Below are 25,622 nucleotides of genomic sequence, written 5' to 3' on the forward strand. Positions count from 1 at the left end.
CAAGGTCCGGGTGTGCCCAGTCGGTTCATTCTGATTGCCAGAGCTGTGAGCTGGGTGTTCAAAAGGAACGGAGTGGGATGATCACCTAACCTGAATATGGAAGTTCAACATTTTATTTTTCATATCAATTTGTTACTTCTTGGCTCACACGTCCACTTCAAAGTTCACATTTTAACAAGGCTGAGTGTTTTCTGATGTGACATTACAGTGTCCTGGTCTCGGAGGTGTTGGGTTGCCAGAGTTGGGAAGCCTGAATCCTCCTTCATATATAGGCAGTGTCATCTGTAGAAATGCTTGGACTTCTGGAAGATAAAATGCAAGAGAAACTGCATTTATAACTAAAGCAGCTATGCTGGAGTAGGTTTATGTAAAGGGCAAAACTATAACAAAATGCAATTGTAATTAGTTTTTGTACATTTGTAATGATTTTAACAAAAAACAGTGCTCTGATCCCCAACTAACCATAGCATGCGCTTATCTCGTTGTTTGGGATTAAAAGCAAGAGAGCAGGAATTTGCATCTCCGGGTTTTAGGCAATTGCATTTTCCTAATGCAGAAAGAAATGTCTAATGCAGAGGGAAATGTCTTTTGTGGAGAGGGTCACCTAAAATCCCCGAGGGACTGTGTGGATCATAAGCTTCCTACAGAACTATTGAGAGTGGAAGTGATTGACTTGCTTTGTGTATCCAGTTCCATTAGGATTGTGCCACAGTCATCATAAACTGCTACTATTGTGCAGTCTGATCAAAATACTTGCTTTTCAGCATTAGTCTAATAGGATGGTAAAAAAGTATATTTAATAAAGGGGACATGAATTCTTCTCAGGACATAGCAAATAGGGGTAAAAGACCACCGTAACATTAGTTACTCACCAGGTGGGTTTTGAGTAGTCCAAAGTGGGAATTTGTGAACAGAGAAGTGACAGCTACGATGACAGTATTTACCGTGTCCCATTGCAGGAGATAGGGGAAATAGCATTAGATTTAGTAAACCAGGTGAGGGGCAAAGAAGGTGGGACAGAGTAAGGGGAGTTCAGGGCTTAACAGATCTCCATCAACGCAATCTTTTTTCATTTGAAAAGAGCAGCTACTTCCATACCTGTTAGGCAGATAATCACATAATACAATTCGGTTAGAATATGTCTTGAAAGGTCTTAAATGTCAGGACAAGTTATGATATGACTACAATTAGCAATGGTTTTAGTCCTAAAATCGGGGGTTTTTCAGTTTACATGTACACCAGACATGGAGAAAGCAACTGTTGCTGCTGAGTGACAAACGGGCAGTCCCTCCCCACAAGCACTACCCCAGGGAGGTAAGACCCTTGTTCAAACACGTCTCCTCACACATCTGACACCCCCACTGGCGTGTTGCATGGGCAAGGGAGTCATGTGCTCGCCCTCTGTGGCGTGGCTTGTGAGCTCTTGTCAGCCGTCTATACAAATACGAGACTGTTCTATGACTGACAGCAGCTGGTCCGTGGCCTTTACTGCTGACTTACTTCATGGAGGGGTTTCACTTCCAGAAACACTGAATTCCAATTTTGAGAGAGATTAGCTAAAAGAAAGCATCCATTTTTGTCATTGCTTGTCCTCTTTCCCCTGTGCCCACAGGGTCTATGAGAAGATCGCAGCTCAGTGCTTTGGTGAGGAGAAAGGGCACATTCATGCACCTCAAAGAGGGGTTCTGGTTTGGGGGTGGTTGTTGCAGCATAAGAGGGTACACGGAAAACTCCACTGGGCCCCCAGCTTCAGACGAGGTAACGCAGACCATTCTCAAGGAGAAGCAGCTGTGGTACAAGTCCAAGCATTGCTGCTGTCCATCAGCAACGGCTAATTGAGAGCAGCAGAGCAGCTTTCCGGGTACAGGGGCAGGAATGCTTTCCTTCCAAATGAAGGCAAAGATCAGGTCACATGTAGCTGACCAACGTGCTTCTGTACCCCAAAGTTCTGAACGTTAAAAGGATGGTACAACCCGTGAGAGAGAGATGCTTATGCAGCAAAATTCATACAAATAGTCTGTCATCTTGTGATGTTTGCAAAGGAGAATGGAACAGCTCTATAGGAGAAAGCCTTAGGGATGTTGGATACCACAGCTGAATGGGCAGAGATACAGCAGATGTTTGTACTTGTACGTGACAAATCCTCCTGTCAGCCTACTTCCACAAATAAGTGCTTCTCCAAATTGTCCTGTGGGTAAAGGTCTAAATCACAGAGGAAGAAACACACTGAACAGATCAACAGTGGAATTAGAAATAAAAAGTTTGGTGACTCAGTATTTTACTCAATATTTTGCTTCAAACCTGAAATGGAAACTAGTCTAAAGCTGATTAATTCAAAACAGAGGCCTCAATAGTTTAAGATTTACATTTCACTCTCAGGAGATGAATATTCTTAAAGTATACACAAGAAAAATACCTGCAGATGTTTCTTGAGCTAAATAAAATATTCCTGCAGTGTATTTTTCATGTCATGCCATCAGTGAATGCTCAGCTACCAATACCGGAAAAAACAATCCCTTTTTTGCCCTTGTAATTAAAGTGAGGAGCTGCTTTTGTTTTGCTGGTTGTCACTGTTGTTCTAATTACCTCTTGTAGACTCTGCATTCTTGTTTTCTGTTAGCTGTAGCTCATGTTCTCACACAGCTTCATCCATAATTTCAGGTGATGCAAGAACTGACCGAAATCTGTTATGAATCAGCTTGGCTGCAACCTTCTTCATCAATTACAAGTACTCCCAGTAGATGCAATCTCTTACTGGCTTTTAATTGGTTCCTTGCAACAGTAGGATTTATGGGCTTTTTTCCCTGAATCCAATTTTATTACGGGAGCTTTGTGATAGTTAAGGATTCTGCAATGATCAAAATCTGATGGAAACACTACTAGGCCAAAATCAAACTAATAGAACAGTAACAGAGCTGATTTCATCCGAGGAGCATTAACCTTAATGAAAACACAGAAAATCAATGTGAAAGGCTAAAGGAGGAATTACTTATGCATCCATCAAGGCAAAGTTAATCATTTTAAGAGGCATCAGAAAGAGAAGGGATCTTAGCACTGGAATACTAACAGGAAGACATAGGCATTAGCTGAAGTAGGTCTTCATAGAAAGATACGATACTATGTCTAATAGTGCAAATCAGGAGGGACAAAGAACTGCAAAGAATAAAACCACGCTACACTGAAACCTGTTGATACAAAGGGAGTATTAGTTGTCTGTTGTTGTCATCATCAACTGCAGTCCAGAGGACAGACAAGCTATGGTGGCAGGTGGCCACAGCCAGCAGATGCTCATTAGCACAGGTTTAAGAGCACGTTCCCATTGTTTTCCCTTAGATGAAGGATAAGAGAAAATGTATTTGTGTTTTAAAGTGACCAGATGCTACGTGTCCACGAAATACTACTTGTCCACCCATTCCTGTTTTTAACAAAGGACATTCCTGGTGCAGCAGCATGTCTCACTATCAGTACCCTGACTCAAGGTAAAACAGGAGCCAGAAGCGTTTCATTCAGGTTTAAAATCCAGACTGGGAAGGGGCCAGAACAGTTCTGTGGGGTGGGCTTGAGGTTTGTAAGCAGGAAGGTATCTCTGGATTTGCAGACTTCAAGTCACAGGAGCGGGCAAGCCATCATTACTCCAGTTAGATGGAGAGTAAGGGGAAACTGGTGATGCTCTGTGATTAGCCTGGGTCACACTGGCAATTAGCAGCCAGAGGGAGGGAAAATATGAAAAAAATAGTATCCTGATGCCTGCCCATGGATTCATGCCCATGCTCAGATGGGCCGCAAAGTGTTTCCCTGCTTCCACCGTGGATGAGCAGCAACACCGAGGAACCTGCTCAGGCCCTCAGCACCCACATGCTCCTCCCCAGCTCCAGCTCCCCTGAAACACCTTTGCATGAGCACCACGCAGGCAGATGCATCCAGAATGAGTTAGCCCAGCATGCCTGGGCTAGGCATGTGGTTTCTGGGAGAAAACCCGAAAACAAGAGAGCCTAATATGACTTGTGCTGGAAAGCTTGGTGGACAACTGTTCAGCAGAGCATTTCAACTCCTCAGTGGAGCATTTCTCTCTTGAGTTTTTTCCTGCCATCTGCTGGAACGTCTTCATTCCTTCAGCTACCACAGAACTTCTGTCCTTAATTTATCTTTCCTAATCCAGTACTGCTACCATTGGCCTTTAAATACCAGAGACATCCTCTCTTTGTGTATCATCTTGTAAGGTGTATTTAGTGCAAGAGCCTTTGGATCTGAGCTCAAATCTTTCTGTTTTGGGGGAAATTTCTGCATGTAATTGATGCAATGGGAAAGGGACTAGAGCAATGAGCTTGTACATTTTTAGAAATACTATTTTTCACAGAATCATACCTGTTTGTACCAAAGAAATACTTAACTGGACTACAAAATCCTGTCAACTGCACATGGTAATACCTGGGTTTGAACTTGCTGCCTTAACACAAGTGCTGAAATTATTAAGGTTATTCAACGACTATGGCACCCGCTGTAACCACTCTCAGAAGCCACTCTGACCAAACACAGGCAGTTCTTCACAGCTCAAGTGGGCTCACCCAGAGCAAACAGGCACAGCACTGTGTGGACCCAGGCCTCCTGCCATGGGACTACCCCAGGTGACAAGCCATGATACCTCATGCAGCTCCACCGAGGCATATAACAATGGCATAGAATGTCCTGAGCTGGAAGGGACCCACAAGGATCATCGAGTCCAGCTCCTGTCCCTGCACAGGACAGCCCCAAATTCACACCATGTCTCTGAGGGCCTTGTCCAAGTGCTTCTTGAATATCGCCAGGCTGGTGCCGTGATGCCTCCCTGGGGAGCCTGTTCCAAGGCTCCACCACCCTCTGGGGGAAGAACCTTTTCCTAATACCCAGCCTAACCCTCCCCTGGCACATCTCCCTGCCATTCCCTCGGGTCCTGGCGTTGGTCGCCAGAGAGAAGAGATCAGCGCCTGCCCCTCCTCCTCCTCCCCTTGTGAGGAAGCTGCAGACCGCCATGAGGGCTGCCCTCAGCCTCCTCTTCTCCAGGCTGAGCAAGCCAAGGGACTTTAGCCGCTCCTTATACAGCTTCCCCTCTAAACCCTTCACCAACTCCGTGGCCTCCTCTGGACACTCTCTAGTAGCTTTATACCCTCAATGTCCTGTGGCGCCCCAAACTGCCCCCAGCACTCGAGGTGAGGCCGCCCCAGCGCGGGGCAGAGCGGGACAATCCCCTCCCTCGCCCGGCTGCAATGCAGGGCTCGATGCCCCCCAGGGCACGGCTGGCCCTCTGGGCTGCCAGGGCACGCTGTGGGCTCATGTTCAACTTGCCATCGACCAGAAAGGCATGATGTCGTCATCCCCACACCCGTGACCTCACTCAGCGCAGCCGCCCTCTCGTCCTCCTTGGCCCAAACCCCACCCTCACCCCCCCTCCCCGCGCCGCCCGCCCACAACCAAGATGGCGCCGGGCGGCGCCCGCCGCTGCCAGGACTAACGATGGCGCGCGCCGCCGCCGCGCGCCCCACGGAGTTGCGCCCGCGCATGCGCCAGAGGGGGCGGGGCCAGGTTGGAGTTTTGGCGGGTGCCGGGGAGCGCGCGGGTGGCGGTGAGTGGGGTGGGGTGAGGGGGCTCCGGCAGGCGGTTCCCGGGGTTCGGGATCGCAGATCCACGGGGAAGCTCTTGGGGAGGCAGTGGGGTCCCCTGGGTGAGGGAGGCTGCCGAGCGGGGAGGGGAGCCGTGAGGGGGAGGAGGATCCCCGGGGTGGGGGGGCGGTGGAGGTGGATCCCGGGTCCCGGGCGGCGCTGGAGGAGAATCGGGGATCCACTGGGGTCGGGGTGGGGATCCCGCGGGACCCGCCCGGCAGCAGGGGGGATCCCCGGGCCGGTGTCGCCAGCGGGGGCCCGGAGCCGCGCGGCGGGCACTAGCCATGCCTGCCCCTGTGTGCTCCGCAGTCTGGTTTTGTTCTGTGCTGGAAATCGATGTTCCTGAGCAAGAGCGAAAAAGGGAACTATTAAAAGTGGAGTTTATGGGCGAAACAAAAGTCTCTGCAGCAGGAAGACCTCAAAGCACAGTCGGGGTTTGTGAGTAATCTAGCCCCAGTGGGTTTCTCTTCTGCTATCCAGCCTTCCCTTGGCCATTTATGCCTGCCCACGCTGATTATTTTTCACGGCCATGTGTCCGTGAAATCGAGAAGCTGTGAGAAATGTAGAATGTATGCTTCTAAGAATAAGAACTGTGTTGTGAGGGGAGAGCAAAACCCTGCTACCTTCCATTTTCAAATGGAGACTGAATCCATTTTGGAAGATTTGCTTCAGTTAAATTCTAAATTTTTAACTAAGTATTTAGTTACATGGATACTGATTATAGCACAGGACCGATGAGGTGGAAATGGTTATTACTTGGACAACATGGTAGGCATCTCTTAAAATCTATGTCTGTTATGGGCTGTTTTCTAAAAGTAATGCCTTTGCACTGAGGTGAGTTCAGGGTAGGTCAGACTTTAGACACAGAAAATGTACATGGAGATTTAAAATTTCATGGAGCCCTTGTCTGCAGCTGTAAACAGAAACAAGCTAGTGGTTTGCAAATCATCAAATAAGGAGCCTGAACACAATGTGTATTTCTAGTTGAGCTATATCTATTTTAACAGTATCAATGTTGTTCTCCCCATAACAGAGTATTTTTCCTTGAGGGGCTCTTGAAGAAATCCTGGTGAAGTCATGGACGGTAAGGGGGAAAGTACTCTTTTACTTTCAATAGGACAGTTGTCTTCCGGCCAGTAAGTTAGTTAATAAGTGCAAGTGTTCAGAAAGCTTGGTAAACCTTTCAGCAAAGGAAATAACGTTGCACTGACTTCACTTGAGGGGGCCTTTGAGGTTGCCCTGTGCCTTCATTGTTGCCACCTTTCTGTGAGGCTGCTTGCCCCTTCCCTGGTTATGTGTTTTCTTTAGCAGCAAAGGCTAAATACTTTCCTCATTTTGTTCTGAATTTCAGTTCTGCTCCATCTGTCCCATTCCTCCCTCTGTACTTGATTTTCTTTTTTCCATTATTTGTACCTTTGATCCATGTTTCTTTGCTCTCTTCCTTGAGGAAAGTATATGTGAGAATATGCTTTCTTGCCTGCCTTGCATCTTCCTCTTCAGCTTCTATTGGCAAAAGCCCCATGGGTGTGTCTGTAGAGTTCCTGGCTACACCTTGACAGGTCTTAAGGCTTTTCTTTGTAACAGCAGCTATTGTACAAGCAGTTGCATAGGAGGAAAAGCCAGGACTAAGTGGCCTGTAAGTTTTCTGCCTACCAGCCAGCCTGGATCACAAGCTGAGAGTGTCTGCAAGCACATTTCCATCTGACCAGCCAGCAGGAAGCTGCTTTATCTTCCTTTAGCCAAAGCTGAAGCAGTTTTTTAAGAATGCCACTTGCTGCTCTGATTTAGTGTCAGTTCTCATTAGCTTGTGATTAGAGTATCTTGGATGTTTTATTCCATGGCAGCTTTCCTCTACCTGGACGGAAATAACGCTGAATTTAATTTTTGCCTTAGCTGATGATGACTTGGATCTGTTGGCCTCCCTCCTGGAAGAAAATGAAGCAACTGAGGAGGGCAATCCTCCTGAGGAGGATGATGCCCCAGAGGATGAGGGGGGAAAACCAGATGAATATGATGAGCTATTCGATGCAGAAGATGATGCATCCTACACTGAGGAGGTCAATGCTGAGGACAGCATGATTGATGAGCAGAAGGAGAACCTGGCTACGCTGTTCGGAGATGTAGATGACCTGCTGGAAGAGGAGGCGGCAGAAGAAACTGTCCCCACTTCAGCTCCCAGTCAGGCAAAAGAGAAAACCAACGAAGAACTGCAAGGTCTCTGTAACAGCATCCTTTACCTGATTTGCATTATATATCTTGTCTCTAGAGAGCTAATGGGCAGAAGGCAGGGCCTGCTGCTTCTTTAGTCTGGTGCCCAGAAGGGGACTACAGAAAGTCCTTGTAAAAGTTTCTAAGTCTATTTTTCAGGGCTCAATGCCCAAACTCCCCAAATTTGTTCCAAAAGAAAGACAGAGGACTGAAGTAAGTCAGGGAGACTAAACTAGCTCTGGTGAGCAGGCCAGGGAAGGTTGCCTATGTCCCTGTGCCTTGTCTGATGAAGAGCAATATCGCTTCAGTCTGCAGGGCTGTCATCCTGGTGTCTTTCACCAGCACAACAATCCCTTCCCCCTCGGGACTTACCAGCAGGAGGTTGCGCCATACCAGCCAGTGTGGAAGCAGAGCTGGCCACTTTGCTTTCCTGTGTCCAGGCCACATATTTTATTATATTGGAAGCATTTCTTTATAGGAAGGAGTGCAATCATCAGCCATTTCAATTGTCTTATGTTCAGTAGGAAAGATAAATGCAACATGGGCAAGTAAAATATTTATATGAGAGAAGTCGGCTGTATGGAGAAGTGTCCCTTCACTGTCAGCTATGTAGACTCAAGTAAATCTGTATTGCAGCTCGAGTCTTTGTTTTCTAAGTTGCTATGATGTAGTAAAACTGCCAGACTTCCAGCGATCTCATAAATCACTGTTTGCAATGGCTTCCCACTGTTTTCATTATTATCCTTTTTCTTCTCCTCTCTTTCCTAGCTGAGCTGAGAAAATTGCAAGAACAGATGAAGACATTACAGGAGCAGTTGCAAAAGACTGCTATTGGGCAGCAGTCCAGTTCAGGCCCTGAGAAGAAAACCCCTGGTAACAAGACTAATTAAATGGGTTTATGATTTGTTGGCCTACCAACGCACAATTTATAAGCAAGACCCCAGATAATCCTAAAGTGGGCACGAGTAGCAAAGAGGAATGGTGGTCTGGTGTATTCCCACACAGGTTGTTTCCTGCGGCTACAGACTAAATTAATGAGCTGCAGTTTTGGTGTCTGCATCGTGGGGCAGCTTTCACGACTGAAGTGCTCCATGCTGGAATTGGCCCTTCTTACTGGCAGATGTTGGTACACCCAGAAAAACAGCTATGTTTGCTGCTGTGGCACATTGCGTGTAGTAATGAAACTGCATGGGAAGACTGAAAAGCAATGGGGTGTTCCTACTTTCCACAGGTTTGTGGTGTCAGTGATACCCAGAGTTTTAGGCCATTATGGGGGAGAGGCATTGGGGCTTTTCCAGCTCTTGTATTTCAGATGCTGGCAACTTAGCTGAAGGGCTTCTATGTGGACTTGTTATTCAGAGAATTACTTAATTTGGAGCAATTCTTAAAGTCCAGATCCTGAGATCTCATAGATTTTTTTTGTTTTCTTGGCCAGGTAAATCTCCCTGTCCACCTTTAAAGGAAAGGAAGGTTCAGAAGCTGCAGGAGTCACCATGTTTCTCAGCCCAGCTGGGCAATCCTTTACCGCCAGCCAAGCGAGGAATCCAGAAATCAAAAGCATCCTCAGCAGGTACCATTCTCAGTCTGCTTTTCAGTGAAACATGCTGGACTTTTCTTGAAAGCCTGTATATCTGGTTCAGAGCAGCAGCATAGACACATCCAGGAGAGTTTTGCACTAGTCAGTGGTCCGGTCACAGTGCATCAGAGCTCACTACCGAGTTAATTATTGTGTTCTTTGCAACAGGTGCTATGCTCTGTATTGCTGTGGTTAACCTGGACACTGACAGGAGTCTAGCTTGCATCTGTGTATCCTACAGTTTAGCTTGCCTGGAAATGAGAGCTGCTCTGGGAAGCTCCTCACCAGGCAGAACTCATTGCCTGAGTTACCCGTGACTGATCTGGAGCTGTCAGTTAGTTCCCAGCTGACTTACACCTTTTTCTTAAGTATGTTATAGTAAACTCCCATCTCTGGCCAGGTGTAACTTTTATTTAGAAGTTTTATTTCACTGTCAAGATTTTCTTTTCTTCCTTTTTTTCCTTCTAAAGAGAACAAGACTCCTCCTCCACAGCAAGTTGTCAGTCTGGCGTTCCAGCCTCTCAAGTCTGCCACAGGGAACACGCCCAGTAAGGTGACCAGGGAGAAGACTCCTCACATGCCTACATGCTCCAGTGCAACAACTCAGCCAGTGTCTGTGGAAACCTTCTCGGGACTGAGATTAAGGTGAGCAGCCCAGCACTGAGCTCTGTCTGGGGACATCACCCTCCAGTAACGGGGGAGAAAACACAATCAGTCCGATGTCCTGTGATGCTAGTCACACAAATGGTGTACAGAGGACTGGATTTCTGATTTGCTGTGTGTACCTCGTTTAACCATGTCAGATCAGTCAGTTGTCGTTAGGGGATGTAACACAAAGCCACAGCACTGTCTGGTTGGCCAGTAAATAGGTAAAATTGACTTCTGGCTTATTACCATATTTCTATTTTCACCTTTGCTCTTTTCTAGCCAAAAAAATCTATCATTTCATTAGCACTGCCTTCCCTGGGGTGTCCTCAGTGGTGGAGGAGGGAAGCAGTGGGCATGCGCAAAGCCCAACTGTGCTCCCATTGAGCAGATTTTGCACCAGGCTGAGAAGCCTCGGGAGCCACTGGTGATCCCCATACTCGATGTGGCCACAAGAGGTCTCTGAATACTCACGTCTTTCCTCACCAGAAACCATGCTGGATTTCCAAACCTTGCTCAGACAATCATGATACTCAGTCCTTCCTGAAATGAGTAGAGTTGACACAGGCTTGGGGCTAAGTTGCAGTGCAGCTTTTTGGACAAATGACAGCATGATCAGTAGCTTTCTGATATTTGTGCAGTTTCTTGAACTGAGGGCTTGTTTCAAATAAACTCGGGGTGAAATAAAGCACAGCAGCATTTTGCAGCAAAACATAGCCTCTCCAGGAGAATGCTGGGTGGTTTTGTCTCTGTCCATTTATGCCAACGCATGTGTTCTCTTCTGCATGCTTCTGCTTGATCTAGAAAACCCCGGGTGTCATCGGCTGAAATGGACAGGAAAATGGCTAACCGGAAGCTTATCCGACTGTCCCAGCTGAAGAGCAAACTTGCTACAGAAAATCTGGAGGAAATGGACTGGGTAACATTTGGTGTCATAGTGAAGAAGATCACTCCTCAGAGCGCAAATAACGTAAGTAACTTTGTTGTATCCCTTGTTCAGTTCCAGTGAAATGCTATGCTGGTCATCTTTCCTGATAAAACTAATTATGTCTTCAACTTAATCAGCCAACTCCGTGTAGTTAATGAAAAGCTACTGTATTAAAGATCTTGGCTCATCTGGTTTCATTCAGTAATGCTGCTTTTAGTCCTCAGGGTAAGTCCTTAGCTTATCTGGTGCGATTGTCCCAGACAGCAGCATTAGCTAATGTAACCACGGCATAAATCTGTCTTAAATCTGTTCACCTACTGTTATACGTCAAATGTCGGGGGGGGGAGACCGTGACTCTCAGTCCTTCTAGACAGCCCTCTCGTTTTAAATGTGCCAACACATTCTGCTTCCATCATTTCCCTAGAGGCCGTTCTGGCCTTGGTGGTGTACGTGTCCTATAGAAAGTCACTGATGAAACAGATCTGGATATGCTTTGGTTTTGTTTGTTCAGCGTGGTAAAAACCTATTTATTCAGCAAGTAAGATTGCTTCCTGCAATCAGGAAGATTGGCAGTAGCAGTATTATTGTGCTATTTTGGCCTTTAAGAATCCCAGAACTGGTTGTGTTGGCGTGGCTGGAGATACAGTATCTAACCTCTACTGAGGTTACAAATTGTGCTTTTCTAAGTCAGGAAAACCCAGGGTGGGGGGAATCCGAGTAACTCTTCAAAAGCAACAGCAAAGGGGATGCAGTCAGTGTCCCTCTACTGAGAGCTGAAAGGAAAGCAAATGTCCGTTCCAGGGCAGAACCTTCAGTATCTGGCGGCTGAACGACCTACGGGATCTCAATCAGTGTGTCTCGCTCTTCTTGTTTGGTGATGTCCACAAAGAGCACTGGAAGACAGACCAAGGCACAGTCATCGGCCTGCTCAATGCTAACCCTATGAAACCTAAAGAAGGCTCTGATGAGGTGAGAGGATCTTTCACTTGCCCATCAGCTGTAGATAAAAACCCCTAGCTGAATTTTTTCATACCTGCTTGAGATTTAGCTTTATAACACCTTAAGGCTGAAATTACAGCAGTCTGCCTGAACAGTTCGAATTGCAGTCAGATATTTGTGTGGTGTGCATTTGCTCCTGGCCTTCTGGAAGACTGAACTTCAGGAAGTTCTATTAAGCATTTAAAACCAGAGCTTATTCCAGTGTTTAATCAGCTCTCGGTAGCAGTCAGCTCTTCCACAGATGTAGGGAGCGTATTTTCGTTTCAGTTTATTCAGCTACTTCAGTGCAATGCCTGACTCAGCCTAGAGGTCTCTCAAAGCTGAAGAAGGTGGGGAAGCTCACTTCTGTCTTCTAATTTAAGCGTGAGATGTGATTTGCAAAATGTTTCCTGGTTCTAAAATCATGACTGAGAAGAAGCAATATTGGATTTATTAAACAAATTACATATTATGTATAGTAAGTTGATACATAGTAGTTCACTTGTTTAATCAATTACTTAGAAATGCAGAACATGATGAATTACTTTTCTGTACATACCAAAACATGTAAGGTGACTTCATTTTGCTAATAAATTACTTTTTTTTAAACCTTTTTAATTGCACTGGAATGGAAACTGTTTTTACTGACTTCTGTCAAGGGGAATTTCAATCTAGCAGCTGGTGATGCAGTGTTTTGCATTTTAAATTCTCCAAATGGAAAAATTAAGATTCTCATTAATTGTCTATTAAGCTATATAATTGCTTGAATTAACAGGAATAAGCAGTAGAAAGTCCTGTTGGTGAGTAGAAAGGCATACCAGATTTAATGTAAGGACTGTTTAACTGTTAGGGATGGCTGCTCTTAGCTAAAAGGTATGCATTTAGAGCTACCTTAAGACTGTCTTCCCAAAGTGTTTCTTACCTACAGACACAGTTTGTAGTATCTTTGGTTGTGTGACACAGACACTCTTCTTGCACAGGAGTCGGTTTGAGTGGACCTAGACATATGGAGAGGGACAGAGAGCTCTGGAGCATCTCTTCTTCCCACCCACTGCCGGATGCGGTTGCCATGATGGCATCAGAGCCAAGCACTTGTACAGGACCATCACTCAGAGCACAACTAGATCTGCCTCTGCTGGTTCTTGGTTGCCCGAGGCTCTGACCATAAAAATCCAACGTCTTTCATCCCTTTGTGAGAAAGAAATTAGCTTTTTTTTATTTTTAGCTGAGCCTTTTCTCAATCTGAACAGGACATGTGGCTTTCTGAAACTAGGCCTGCATTTTAAAACCACATTGCTAATACCAGAGGCACCAAACTGGACCAGAACCAAACCAGTGACATCTAAAGAGAGGCCCATCCAGTCCTCCTCAAGGCATGTTCTGATTTCTTTCTAGGTGTGCTTGTCTGTTGACCATCCCCAGAAGATCCTCCTCATGGGTGAAGCTCTGGACATGGGCACCTGCAAAGCCAGGAAGAAGAACGGTGATCCTTGTGCACAGATTGTGAACCTGGTCTGTATCTCAGTAGTTCGGACATCCTTAAACTGTTGATAAATCTGGCTGCTAATTTTTACCGTTGCTCCAACTCTTTGACTTGTTTCTGGATCTTGACCTGTAACTAAAATGGGTGGAGAAACTGAGAAATGAAACGCAGAGGAGTTGCTTCTGTGATGGCCCTGTAGTAGCAGCACAGTAGCTCCCTAAAAGCAAAGCTGGTGCTGCAGTGAAAAGAGGTGGTCTTGACCCATGACTGCCACCGTCTCCACACCCTTTCACTCTTTGTGCCCATGCAAGCTTCCATGCGTGGCACTGGAGAGCTCATCTAAGGTAAAACAATAGGTTTTTCTTGGGAACGGTTGTGTTTTTCAGAGGTGATTTTAACCCAATGAGTTTCCTCGTCTAGTGTGCCCGCAAGCTGCCAGAATATTTATACCTGAATGTGGGGTGCTGGAGGTGAGAGGAAGAGGCTGTTGGGATTCTTCTTTTAGGGACAGTACTGACTTGTACTAGTTTAAAGGACTTGTGGACTATGTCACCTCATGGCTATGGTGATGTTATGATACCTGAAAGGGACCCTGTCTAGGTCGGAAGGGTTATAGTTAGTAGGGTAGCACTTTGAAGAGCAGGAGAAAATGAAGGAATGAAGAACTGGGAGGAACTCAAAGTGTGTGGAGTGGGAGGAAGATAAATACAGAAGGTACTTGTAGCAAAACAAGGCTGTGATTGCAGACCCACTGCAGGAGGTGGCTGTGCGCAGGGCTCTCAATGTCAGTGAAATGTTCCAGTGCCACCTGGAACAAACAGTAGATGGAGGCTGTCTGGCAGAAGAACCTCACAAAGGAATTGGCTGTCTGTTTAATTAGTGACAAAAAATGTTTGACTGCAGGGTAATTGTAGTTAGAGAAATCTGGGGTAAATGAATTTCAATGAGAGTGACGTTATGTTTCTGGTAAAAAGTTAAACAACACCCTGAGTGAGTGTGTTTATGGCACTGCTGTCTCTGGCTGGCAGGCGCACTGTCTTCAGTTCTGAACTCCCTCGGATTGACACTGAAAACTGATGAATTGATTTGAAAGGAGTGCATGAAGTATCTTGCTCTGGTGTTAGTTTTCCTTTGTGTTCACACCAGTATGAAAATTGCATACAGATCAGAGTCAAGAGTACAGAATCTGGGCAAGAGGGCCTGGGACATCAGTTGACTTGAGCCAAGTCAACTGATTGAATTGAACTGATTATCAAGTTGAATAGCCTTAAAATTCCTTGGCGCACAGGTTTTTTTCCATGATTATCATGGCCAATTTTAGTTCTGGTTTTCGTTGCTGGAGTGTGGACATACATTTGCTGAGTTGGTCAAATGCTGGCATACTACAATAGAGATGTTACTTCAGTTTAGCCCTAGAAGGATGCAAGAGGATGCATGGAATAAAGTAAATTGTAATTGCTACTGTTCTGCAACAGGCTTCTCCCCTTTTTTTTAATTTTCAGAATGACTGTGAATATTGTCAGTATCACATACAATCCCAGTACAAGAAGCTCAGCTCGAAGCGGGCAGATCTGCAGGCTACCTTCTCTGGTGGCCGCATTCCCAAAAAAGTTGGTCGGAAAAATCCCAGTTTGAAGGAAAGGCTGTGTCAGGATGGTTTTTACTATGGAGGTGTCTCTTCAGCAGCATATGCAGCCTCAGTGTAAGATAAACCACTTCTTTCCCTTGCTTTTGAACAGAATTTCCCTCCCATATACAAGTGAGCCTGAAGCTATCTCTAAGGGGGTCTAGTTAGAGTTCCCTTTGACTTAATGACATTCACCAAATAGGAATAAATGCCCTGCATTTGGTGTAACGCACCTGGCCCCATGGGGTAACAGCTGCTATTTGACAGGAAAACTTTAACAGTCAGCGCTAAGATGTGGTAAGGGCTGCTTTTACCTCTAAATTAGTACTGTGTTTTGTGGCCAAGCGCATTGTGTTTCAGTAGGTGAAATGAACTTTGTCATGAGATCCCAAGCATTTGAGTCTCCAAGATGGGTATTTTTCAGTGCCATTCCCCTACCATATTTTGTTATGGCTCACTGCATTTAATCCCAGACTCGGTGTATTCCATATTTCCTCCTCCTCTCTTCCTTGACTGAAATAATACAGTTTGACTATGTGTTAATGAAGAGACAGTAGTACACCCTGCGTATTAAGTGACCAAGATCAGCACTACATCAGTATACATCTCATAACTAGCATGGAGGGGCCAGGTCCTTCGTCCAAATCCCCCTGAAGACAGCTGTGGAGAGACTTGAGTCACAGCTGGATCAAGCCCTGAGCTTGCACACAGCTTTCATTCCCTTACCACTGCCCTCTGATAACTGGTGTGGCTCCACAGTAATGAGGCAATTTCAGCCTCGTCTCCATCCCTGGAACTAACTGTGAGCAAAGCTTAGCCATTGCCTACGTTTAGTTTTCTCTCAATGCATAGGAAATGCATATCTCAACCCAGGGAGAAACAGGAGATCCTAAACACTGTGCTAGTGTTTGGATTTAGATCCTCATCCTTCCCAAAGACAGATGACAGGAGGGAGGCACACTTTAGGGTGGCTAGAGTTTTGTTGAAGCACTGGGCTAGCGTTTGAGCTCCTGTCCTTGCTCTAAGCATGGGAAAACTCTGATCTTTTGATTTTGTTTCCTCTTTCTAGTGCAGCAGCTGCAGTACCAAAAAGGAAGATTCAAACCACCCTCTCCAATCTGGTCGTGAGAGGAGTTGATGCAATTGTCCAGGAAACCAGGCAGAAAATTGGTACCTAACTACCCATGTAGTCTCTTCACCCTCCAGATATTGCCAGCCTGATGTGTAGCTGTGTCCCAGGACCCTGATACTCACTGAACGAATCTGGCAATTGGTTTGCAACAGAGAGAGCCATTTGCAGGCTGCTTTCTCAATTGATCAAAACTCCTCTTCCCTCTTGAGATCGCAGCTGCAAGGCAAATGTAACTAAGCAACTGTGTGGCTCCATGCGTCTTTTTTTGATCAGTGCCCCTGAATTAAGTCTCCTGTTCTGTCTTTGGACAGTGACAGAAGATCTTTGCCAGATTAATGGGAATTGGAAGTTTTAAGAACTTTGAACCAGAGAATTTGTTTTATTTGATTAAAATAAATGACTTCTGTCAGTCTTGAAAGCTTCCAAGGAATACTAAGTATAAATCAGAGTCAGGTCTGCAATGCAGTGGACCTCCTGAGTACCCAGTCTGTTTCTAGTGCTTTTCTTTTATGATCTTCAGAGCGTGTTCCTCTGTAGCCTTTGGGATATCACCGATCTTCTCTGCCTCCATTTTTTTTTCTGTAAAGCTCTTAATATGCTCAGGGGAGAGCAGATGACAGGTTATTCGAACTATGTGCTCTAGGTGCCACTTAGATGTCTTATTCACATCTTTCTGTTCCCTCAGTTGCCTCCATTTCAGACAATGTGGTGACTCTAGCTTTTAGCTGCTCTTAATTCTCCAGGGATAAGATGTGGTGGCTTCAAGGCTTTCAAGCATTCTAAAAATGGGAACGGTGGGAGGACCACAGACAGCCAAGGCTGAGGGGGAACTGACTGACTGATGAAATTGCTGAAGGGGTAGAAATGTCTTCATGATTTGTTCCGTGAAGACAAGGCTTTGGGCAACCGAATATAACGTAGAAGTTGGCCTTACTTTTTGGGGGTGCTCGCTCAGGTGACCTGCAGGGGTTTCCTACAACCTAGACTACTCTACATCTCTAAAGCCAGGCCTGCTTCCCTTCTTGGCTCCAAATCTGTTGTATTTCTGCCTCTCCTGCTGCAGGTGCAGCAAAGAGACCCATGCAGTGTTCTGAGGAATTCAAGGAACTGCTGGCACAGCCAACTTTTGGAGCACGAAACCTCTGCAAACACTGGACCAAAGCAGGTATTGTCCTTTTGCCTGAAGGAAAACCCACACCTGAAATCACTCGACCTCCTTCTGAGTAAACATTTGCACCTTTTGATTTTGTTTTGGTTTGCTTTTTTTCCCAGATGCTGAAAAGAAGCAAGGGGCCAAGTTCCAGTCTGTGTCTGCTTCAGCACTGCTCAAGCAACAGAAACAGAAATTGCTGGAAGCCAGAAAAAAGCGATCTGAAGAGATTCAGAGGCGGTAATACATATTGACTTTCATAGGAAGGGTTCCATTATTGTGGCCCTAAGTATAACTGTGGGAGGTGTTTTGCTGTTTTATTTAAATAGAAATTTTAAAATATAAAAACCCAGTATTCAGTGGAGAATCATGTTCTCAAGCACAGTACCCAGCAACTGGAAGGCATGGTGGGAAGAGGCTGATTAGAGTAGGAAACTGGGGTTGGGAGTCCTGGTTCCGTTCACTGCTGGCTTGGGAGGGTCTTCGGAACCTTAAGATTTGCCACGAGTTTTGCGCATATCTTGTTGACAAACCTTACTAAGAGGAACGTCAGAAGAGCCACCCTTGGTGAGACTGATATTAATATAGCCAAGTAGCCTCAAAAGGCAAAACAGGAGCCAAACAGAACCTGAAGGCAAAGACTAGGCACCATCATGATGATATTTCCCCCAAATACTGTTCCACAACACTCTACAACACTATGAATTTCAGGGACTTTCAAAGCTAAAGGTGGTGTCAGTCACAGTATCTCTGAAGGCTTTGGTTTTTTTTTTCCCATGAACCTGTCCAACCTCTTCACCATGACCTATGTAAACCTAAGCATTTATGTGACTCCTGTGACAAGAAGTCCCACTGCTTAACTACCTGTTCTACAAAGCAGCCCATTTTTTGTCCTTCCAACTCCCATCTCCCAGCTTCATTTGATGCTTCCCTGTTTTTTGTTTGGAAAGCAATTAGTCACTCACTCCTTCTGGTGACTTATTCAAGTCACTCTTGATTTCAGAGACTCAGTGAATTCCTTGTTTTCCTCTCCTGAATGCCTGAATCACTGCATGATTTTCTAGCAATAAAAGGCCAATTAGTGAAAAATCAGTCTGTATCCCTTCCACTCCTATCTATCTCAATGGATTATTCTTGTCTTACAAGGTTTCTCCAGAACACAAGTAAAGCTGGCAGCCCTGCTTTGCCATCCTCCTCCAGACAGTCCTTGTTCCATTCCCCAGTACATGGGGCAGAGTTTCCCAAAGCTGCAAAAATGTCAACTCCTCAGAGGCCCAGGCTGGGCACAGGCTTCTCAGAAGGAGAAGATATCCTCTTCTTTGATGGGTCTCCGCCTCCAACACCAAAGCTAGACAGCTTGGCAGAAGCCAAAAAGGTAACATCTCTTTGAATCTTTTGAGTATTAAGAGGGGGAGGTTATGGGAAGTTTGGTCTGTGGTAGTAGAGTAGCCTTTGATCAGATACAGCACAGCTCAGTGCTGGTGTTGGTGAAGTTTCTGATTTGTGGGGTCAGACTGGGCTGTGTTACAGTACACAAGAAACCTGTGGTTCCTGACAGCTGTTAGTACCGAGGTTCATGCTACTCTCTTGCCTATAGTCAACCTCCAGCCGCTAAAGAGGAGGCTGTTGCTGTGACGCTTGCCCACGGGAGCTGGTGTCTCTTGCTAATTTAAAATTCACCTGAATTTGTCAGCAGCGAGTTGTTAGGACTTGTCTTATGTGTGATGCTCGTGAACTCGCTCTTGATCTCTGAAGACAAGCATCACTGAAGCCATGGACACAATTTCAGCAAATGCCAGTTAGGTGTGGACTCGGGACAGAGGAGCCTCTTGGGATGGGACTGGGGAAAAGGAGATGGGGAGATAAGGGATCTTAGCTAAGGTTTTTGCTGAAGAAACACCTTTATGCACACTAGCAGCTTCTGTGAGTAGAGGTGACTCTGTTCTTCCTGCCCTAACAAGTCTGTCACCTGTTGGGCACATTACCTTTGGAGAGCAGTTTGGAGTAGCTGCGTTGCTCTGCGTGCGCTCTGTTCTTCGTGCAGGTGGGACCGAGCTCTGTCCACCAGTGGCTGCTCTTTTGCTCTTCTGTTTTGGGGGTTTGGGACACCTTAAAGCATCAGGTTCTGGATAGGAGCTATCCTAGACCAGGATGGGAGGTGCTGAAGTGATTTTTTTACGGAAGAAGGGAGAGCAAAGCCTGTTGATATTGATTGTTTTACAAGCATGAAAACCCTTAAGTGCTGGGAAGGGGTAGGGGATTTGTGCTGAAAATTCCTGGGATGCTAAACTGCGTGTCTTTTCTTTGGCATTGCTAGTGCTGCGTATTGGGTGTGTTTCCCATCTGCCAGGTAAGCAACAGGGAACTAAACTGGTTTAGCTATGTTGTGCCATGAGTTTGGACGAGTTTGGTGTCTAGCCAGAACAGACTGCATCTTTTCTTGGCACAAATCTGTTCACATGTTTGTCAAAGAGACTTTTCCAGCAAGGAAGAAGGAATCTTAACCTTCTGGGAGTACAGAAAGGAATAGTTGTACTCAATTTTCTATTAGTTCCCAATTATTACCAATTTATGTGGAAACCTCAAGTGATTTGATTCCTCTGGAAAAATTACTGATTTGTGAAGCAGTTAAAGCACAGCTGCAGAGATTATCAAGCCTGCTAACACCCCTGGAGGAGTGATTTTATGGTTTGGGAAGTCATGAGTGGCTGGGTGATGTGGTGAATTAGATGTGCAGCAGAGCTGGGAATTTTGTTAGGCCTCTGTTCGGCCAGCCCTGGGCTCAGGCCAGTGGATCTTGTCTCCTCCACCTGACAGACTTCCTCTGCTACTTCTGGAAGTAGAAACAAGGGAGCTAGAGTGGTCACCAAAGTATTCACTGCTCTTTCCTGTTTTCTAGCTGGCTGCGATACACCGACTACGAGCAAAAGGCCAGATTCTTGCTAAAACTGACCCAAACAGTGTCAAGAGGAAACGAGCTGATGTTGACAGTGTCCTAGAAATTGTTGAAAGAGTTGAGAAAAATGTTGCTCAGCCACAAGGTACAGAAGCAGAGAATGGTATGTAATGTTAGCTTCTAGAACAGAAAAAAATGTGACTATGTCCCGCTGAATGGAGCACTAGTTGCTGGGTTAAGGACTTAATTGCTGTGCCAAAGAGAGGACAAGTTAGGTGTGTTTAGAACTTAAAGGTTTGTTGCAAAGGCTAAACAATCTCTAACTCTGTGGAGAGAGTATGAGATGTAATCTCTGATAGCATCCTGTCCTCGTCTCTGTTCCCTTTTGTCCGACACTTGAGCATCTGCAATGTATGGCCGACTTAACCAAGGGAAACCAAGAAATAGTCCCACCTGTGATGGTATCTGAATCTTTTGTGGGAACTTGAGTTTCCCTGCTGGTGATTTACTGTGTGATCTTGAATTAATTGCTTCATTCCCTTTAAAGCTTTTCCATCAGTCAGGGAGGCAACACTGCTCTCTCCTGTGGGAGTGATGTGAAAATTCCTAGTACAGTACTTTGAGAGAAGATGCAATATTATTTTAAAAAATGCTTTTGTTTTTTCTGAAGCCATATTTGAACTTGGCTTCAAGTTTTCCTGAACTATGAAAGGCTGCTGTTTGACCCGAACATCTGCCTGAGAGACCCAAGGCTTCCAAAAGCTCCTACAATGGCCATGCTTAGAGATCACAACCTTGTTCTCAACTTGGCTTCTGTAGGACTGAGCCCTTTTGTCTCCCTAGATGTGGATGAACTGGAGCCTGCCCAAAAGAAACAGCGTGAGCAGCTGGCCTATCTGGAGTCAGAAGAGTTCCAGAAAATCCTGAATGCCAAGTCCAAGCACACAGATGTCCTGAAAGAGGTATGGCCTCAATCCAGCCATGAGTGAGGGCTCAGAACTATGGAGCTGTCTGGACTCCTCGTAATGATTATAGCAAGAAGCAGGCACCCAAACATGCCATAGGCACGAAATCATCCTGATGAGTAGGGTTAGGGGGCTCTGAGCACACAGGGCACAGCGCCTGCAAGTCAGCATTATTGCCGTAGCCATGGTACGGTCAAGTTGCCATTGTCTTTTTTTGCCGTGTTTGGAAGAATCAGTGAAGTTCCTGGTTAGTGGATGATCAAATAAATCCTTCTACTTTAAAATCAAATTAGCCACATGCCTGGTTTGTCCCTCGTTTGCTGTCATCTTGGCTACATAGAGAGAGCTGCCACTTTCATCTGGGACTCAGGCAAGTTGTGGAGCCTGTGAAATGCCAGCAGTTGCCCTCAAGAGCTAAAGGGTTGGGTTTCTCCCATCGGTGTCTTTGCTGAGCCATGTTCCCAGGGATACAGCACTTCCCGTGGCACAGGGCTCTTGTCTTGCACATGTTGTGTTGGTAGGAAGTCCTAGTTGTTTTAAGGTCTTCTGAGGAGCAGTGTTTTAGCTAGGAACCGATTCCGTTTGTTACAGCTGCCTACCTGCCTACTCCCTGCACTGTCCTCACAGGTATGTGCTTATTGCAGCAGTGCGTGCTGTTGTTAAACCCTCCCACCTAGACATCTCGGAGGTGGCTCATTCAAGTGTTGGTGAAGCACAGCACACGCAGTATGTGGATTTTTTTGAATCAAGACATATTTGGTATTTCTCTGGCTCCCGGACTGCAGACTACTTCAAGCAGGCCTGGTAGTAATTTGCTCCGAGGCCATTTATGGAGCGACTTCTCCCATCTTTGTCTCCCCACAACCCTTTCTGTGTGCTCCCACAGGCTGAGGCTGAACTGCAGGAGCAATACTTCCAGCCCCTGGTGAAAAAGGAAGAAATAGAAGAGAAGATGAGGAGCATTAAAGAAGTGAAATGTCGAGTTGTGACATGTAAAACGGTGAGTGAAGGGGAGCCAGGGTGACAGTAAGGGAGTGGGGCATGGACTGTACAAAACTGCTGGACCATCCTGCAGACTCCCCGTTAGTTGCTCTCTTGGCCATAGCCCAGTGCAGGGATCAAATGGAGACAGTTTCGTTCCTTGTGCCTGTTGCTGAGAGCAGCCTATGCACTGAGTGACATGAAGACACCAGCAAGGTGGGCTTTAGTGCTGCTTTGAACACCTCAACTTGATGTTTATGCCACTGGGTTCCTTGGGTGTGGATGTCCCGAAAGTATTTCTCGGTTTATTCCCTGAAGTGCCTTGTACCAGGGCTCTCGGTTCCCCATGAGATGACAAAATAAGCAAAGTGCCTTGAAAATATAACACTGGGTAGGATTCCTCTCTCTGCATTTCGAGAGACTTCACCATCAGGAACAGGAGTGGAGATGTGTTACTATCCTAGATGTGCCGAGAGGAAGGGAGGAGTTTTCTCCCATTCCCAGAGTTTCAGCCCCTGCTGGACTTCTCCCCCTCTCTGCCTTTCCTGTCTGTTTTGGGACTGCACAGAGGGCCACCGTGTGCCCCGTGAGGTGCTGGAAGCAGGGCCACAGGGTGGTGGCAAAGAGGGGAGGATGGCATTAGAAGGAGCAGTGACAAAACCTGGGACAATGATCTCAGACTGGTGAGCTCCTCAGGATGGGAGAAGGTGGAGGTGCTTTCCTCCAGGTATTCAGCTGTCGCCAGTCTAACATGCTGGTGAAGCGCTCACAGCTCTCTTTCTCCTCCCTGACAGTGTAATTACACCTATTTTAAGCCTCTGGAGACATGTGTGCAGGATAACCACGACTACCACTGGCATGATGCCATCAAAAGATTTTTTAAATGTCCTTGTGGAAACCGAGCTATTGCCCTTGACAGGCTCCCAAAAAAGCCCTGCAGGTAAGAAACGAGCCTCGTGAAATGGTGACTGGGGCTTTGCTGCTGTCCCTTCGCAAGTAATGTGTTGGGAGTCACATAACCATGTCCTAAAATGGGAACATTAGCCCTTGTGCTGAGCAGTGTGGGAAAGGTGTGGGGCTCGTTTTGGACCCCCTCATACTGTGCAGCAAATACACGCTGCAGTGGTGTGTTCTCACCTGCCATCTTCATCTTTCAGTACCTGTGGCCTCTTCAAGTGGGAGCGAGACGGGATGCTAAAGGTAAGCGTGAGCCAGCAGTTTCCGAGCACCTCAGCACTCTGTCTGCTTCTCCTGGTGCTTTTCTTTAGCGCCCTCACAGCTGCCAGCAAAGCCAAGCAGCTCTGCATCTTGGCAGGTACATACAGGTACCTGCAGGCTGTGTTCTTGTGGACTTTCTCTTCTTGCTTTCTGTTCTTGAAGCTTTGTTTTACTTAACAGTGGGAAATTTGCTTCTGACCAAAGTTGTAAGAATTCAGAGTTTGAAGGTTCCCAGAGTGTCTGTCAATATTTAATCAGATAATCTAGCCCTACCACACTTTCTGTCAAAGAAATAAATGATTGTGAGACATCTCACCACACATTTAACTTCTTTTCTCTATGGTTCATGTTTCTAGGAGAAAAGAGGTCCGCAGATTGGTGGAGAAACACTTCTACCAAGAGGGGAGGAACAACCAAAATTTCTCAATAGTCTTAAGTGACCTGGAGCTGATTTTTTTTCACAACATGAGGATGGATTTCTGTGTCTTAAACACACATTTCTTTATTGGAGTGCCCACAGGGTTCTGGTTTTAGGGATGAACGAGCAGGACAGTCAATTCCTGATGAGAAGAACATCCACAAAGTCTCCACCAGGTCACTGTGTATATTCAGCTTTGATCTTTTTAAAATTGACTGAATAAGGCTGCATGTGAAATACACATTCTTGCCTGTTCTTTCTTGTTAACAACTTGTTTACAAGATTTAACCTAGAAAAGAGACATCTAGAGAGGAATTTGTACCAAGAAATCCTTAGGGATCCCACAATTTATGTTGAATGGCTGGTGTAGAGTGACCTCACCAGAATTCTAAGTGCCACAAATCATCATGTTCTGTGAGGACTGTAGACTCCATAAGCACTTCTGAAGTTAATACTGCGTTGCTTAAGTGCCAGCCTGTCCAGGTTTTTCAGCTGTTGGCCAAAAAGAGGTGTGTGAGGGTTGTCGCCACAGAAGCAGTCTTCATTGGCTCCAAAATTAATCACTTTTAACCATTAAGAACAGATGTCAAATGGTTCTTGAGTTGTCTCCTTGGCTTATGTGTTTTAAAAAAACCCCTTCAGTGGCTTTGGCACTGCAAACCAGCAGCGTTCACACTGCAGTCTGTCGGGAGCAGCCCATACCAGGTTCCCAGCACCATCCACACTGCAGCACCATTACGGCTACAAACCTCCAGCTCCCACTTTGAAAAGGATTTTAATGAATCTGGCACTGGCTTGTGAGTGGTTTTAAAGAGCTGAGTGATCACATTTAATACATTTTACCCTTCTTCTGGCACTTTAAATTTTCCTGAAATCTTTCCCAGCCATCACCATGTCAACCTGGGCTGCTGGCACAGCTGCATGGGGACAGTAGCTGTCTCAGACCAAGCAGGACGAGATTTCCAAGGGAAATCTGAGAAGGGCTGTCCTCATACAGGCATTTTTCTGAAAGCACTCTGTAGGAGAGAGGCCTGTGGCATTCAGCCAGCTTTTCCTCAGCCTGATCCTTCTGCTGCCCAGTAGTGTTTTTAAGTGCCTAAACCCACCAGTACCTCAGTGATTTGGTGAAACTGCCACCAACAGTCTCACATATCCCAGTGGCCTTGTCGATACCTCTTTTGTTTGCGTGCACGGGGGCTGGAAGAGAAGTAAGTTACTTTATCTGAAGCAACTGGACAGATTTACCTCAGTATTCTGCAGCCCTCATCTCCTACTGGTGCTTTTGCTGGGCAGCTTTTCTAGGCTTGTTGCATTCATTTCAGGCTCATGTTGATACCCTGCCCAGCAAATGGTATCGCTGGTAGGTGACTGTAAATGTCTAACTGAGACATTGCTCGGCAGTCTCCTGTTGATTCCTCATTCAGAATAAATACGGTGCACAATAAAACACTCCCTGGGTTTGTATGGTATCATTTCTCGGAGGAGGAGGAGGGGGTGCTTGCCCGACATCTTCATTTGCCTGAGAGCTTGGTGCTGAATCACCGAAAGGAGTTGGTTCCTCATCTGGAGCTCCGGCTGCCATGCAGATTTCTCATTCTGACCAAGAGGAGTTTCTCACCTGGATTCCACAAAACCAGCATCAATTGCACATCGGTATCAGCCTTCAGCTGGCACGTTGAAAGCATCAGGCTTTTTCCAGTTCCTGTCAAAGGTGGAGTAATGCTTTCTTCGTAATAACTTCATAATAACTTTCTTCATAAATGCCCTCAGGACTGTGATGT

General features: G+C 46.0%; 1 protein-coding gene across 3 annotated transcripts; it reads left to right on the forward strand.

The window, feature by feature from the left end:
• Positions 1-5,545: 5,545 nt before the first annotated feature.
• Positions 5,546-25,290, forward strand: MCM10 (minichromosome maintenance 10 replication initiation factor). 3 transcript variants are annotated; one of them, XM_064443272.1, is made up of 20 exons: positions 5,546-5,599; positions 6,670-6,720; positions 7,530-7,850; positions 8,613-8,717; positions 9,280-9,414; positions 9,891-10,065; positions 10,870-11,035; positions 11,795-11,962; positions 13,367-13,483; positions 14,957-15,156; positions 16,151-16,251; positions 17,277-17,378; positions 17,486-17,603; positions 18,510-18,738; positions 20,263-20,422; positions 21,103-21,221; positions 22,111-22,224; positions 23,000-23,145; positions 23,363-23,405; positions 23,780-25,290. In XM_064443272.1, exons 2-20 carry the CDS (start codon positions 6,714-6,716, stop codon positions 23,861-23,863), a joined length of 2,610 nt encoding a protein of 869 aa, XP_064299342.1. In that variant the 5' UTR covers positions 5,546-5,599; positions 6,670-6,713; the 3' UTR covers positions 23,864-25,290. The 3 variants fall into 3 exon arrangements, with proteins under 3 accessions (XP_064299342.1, XP_064299361.1, XP_064299350.1); XM_064443291.1 differs by having other exon boundaries at positions 20,263-20,404; XM_064443280.1 differs by lacking the exon at positions 5,546-5,599 and adding an exon at positions 5,813-6,074.
• The last annotated feature ends 332 nt before the right edge of the window (positions 25,291-25,622 follow it).

The sequence above is a fragment of the Phalacrocorax carbo genome, chromosome 1, assembly GCF_963921805.1.
Source record: "Phalacrocorax carbo chromosome 1, bPhaCar2.1, whole genome shotgun sequence".
In the NCBI taxonomy this organism is placed as follows: domain Eukaryota; kingdom Metazoa; phylum Chordata; class Aves; order Suliformes; family Phalacrocoracidae; genus Phalacrocorax; species Phalacrocorax carbo.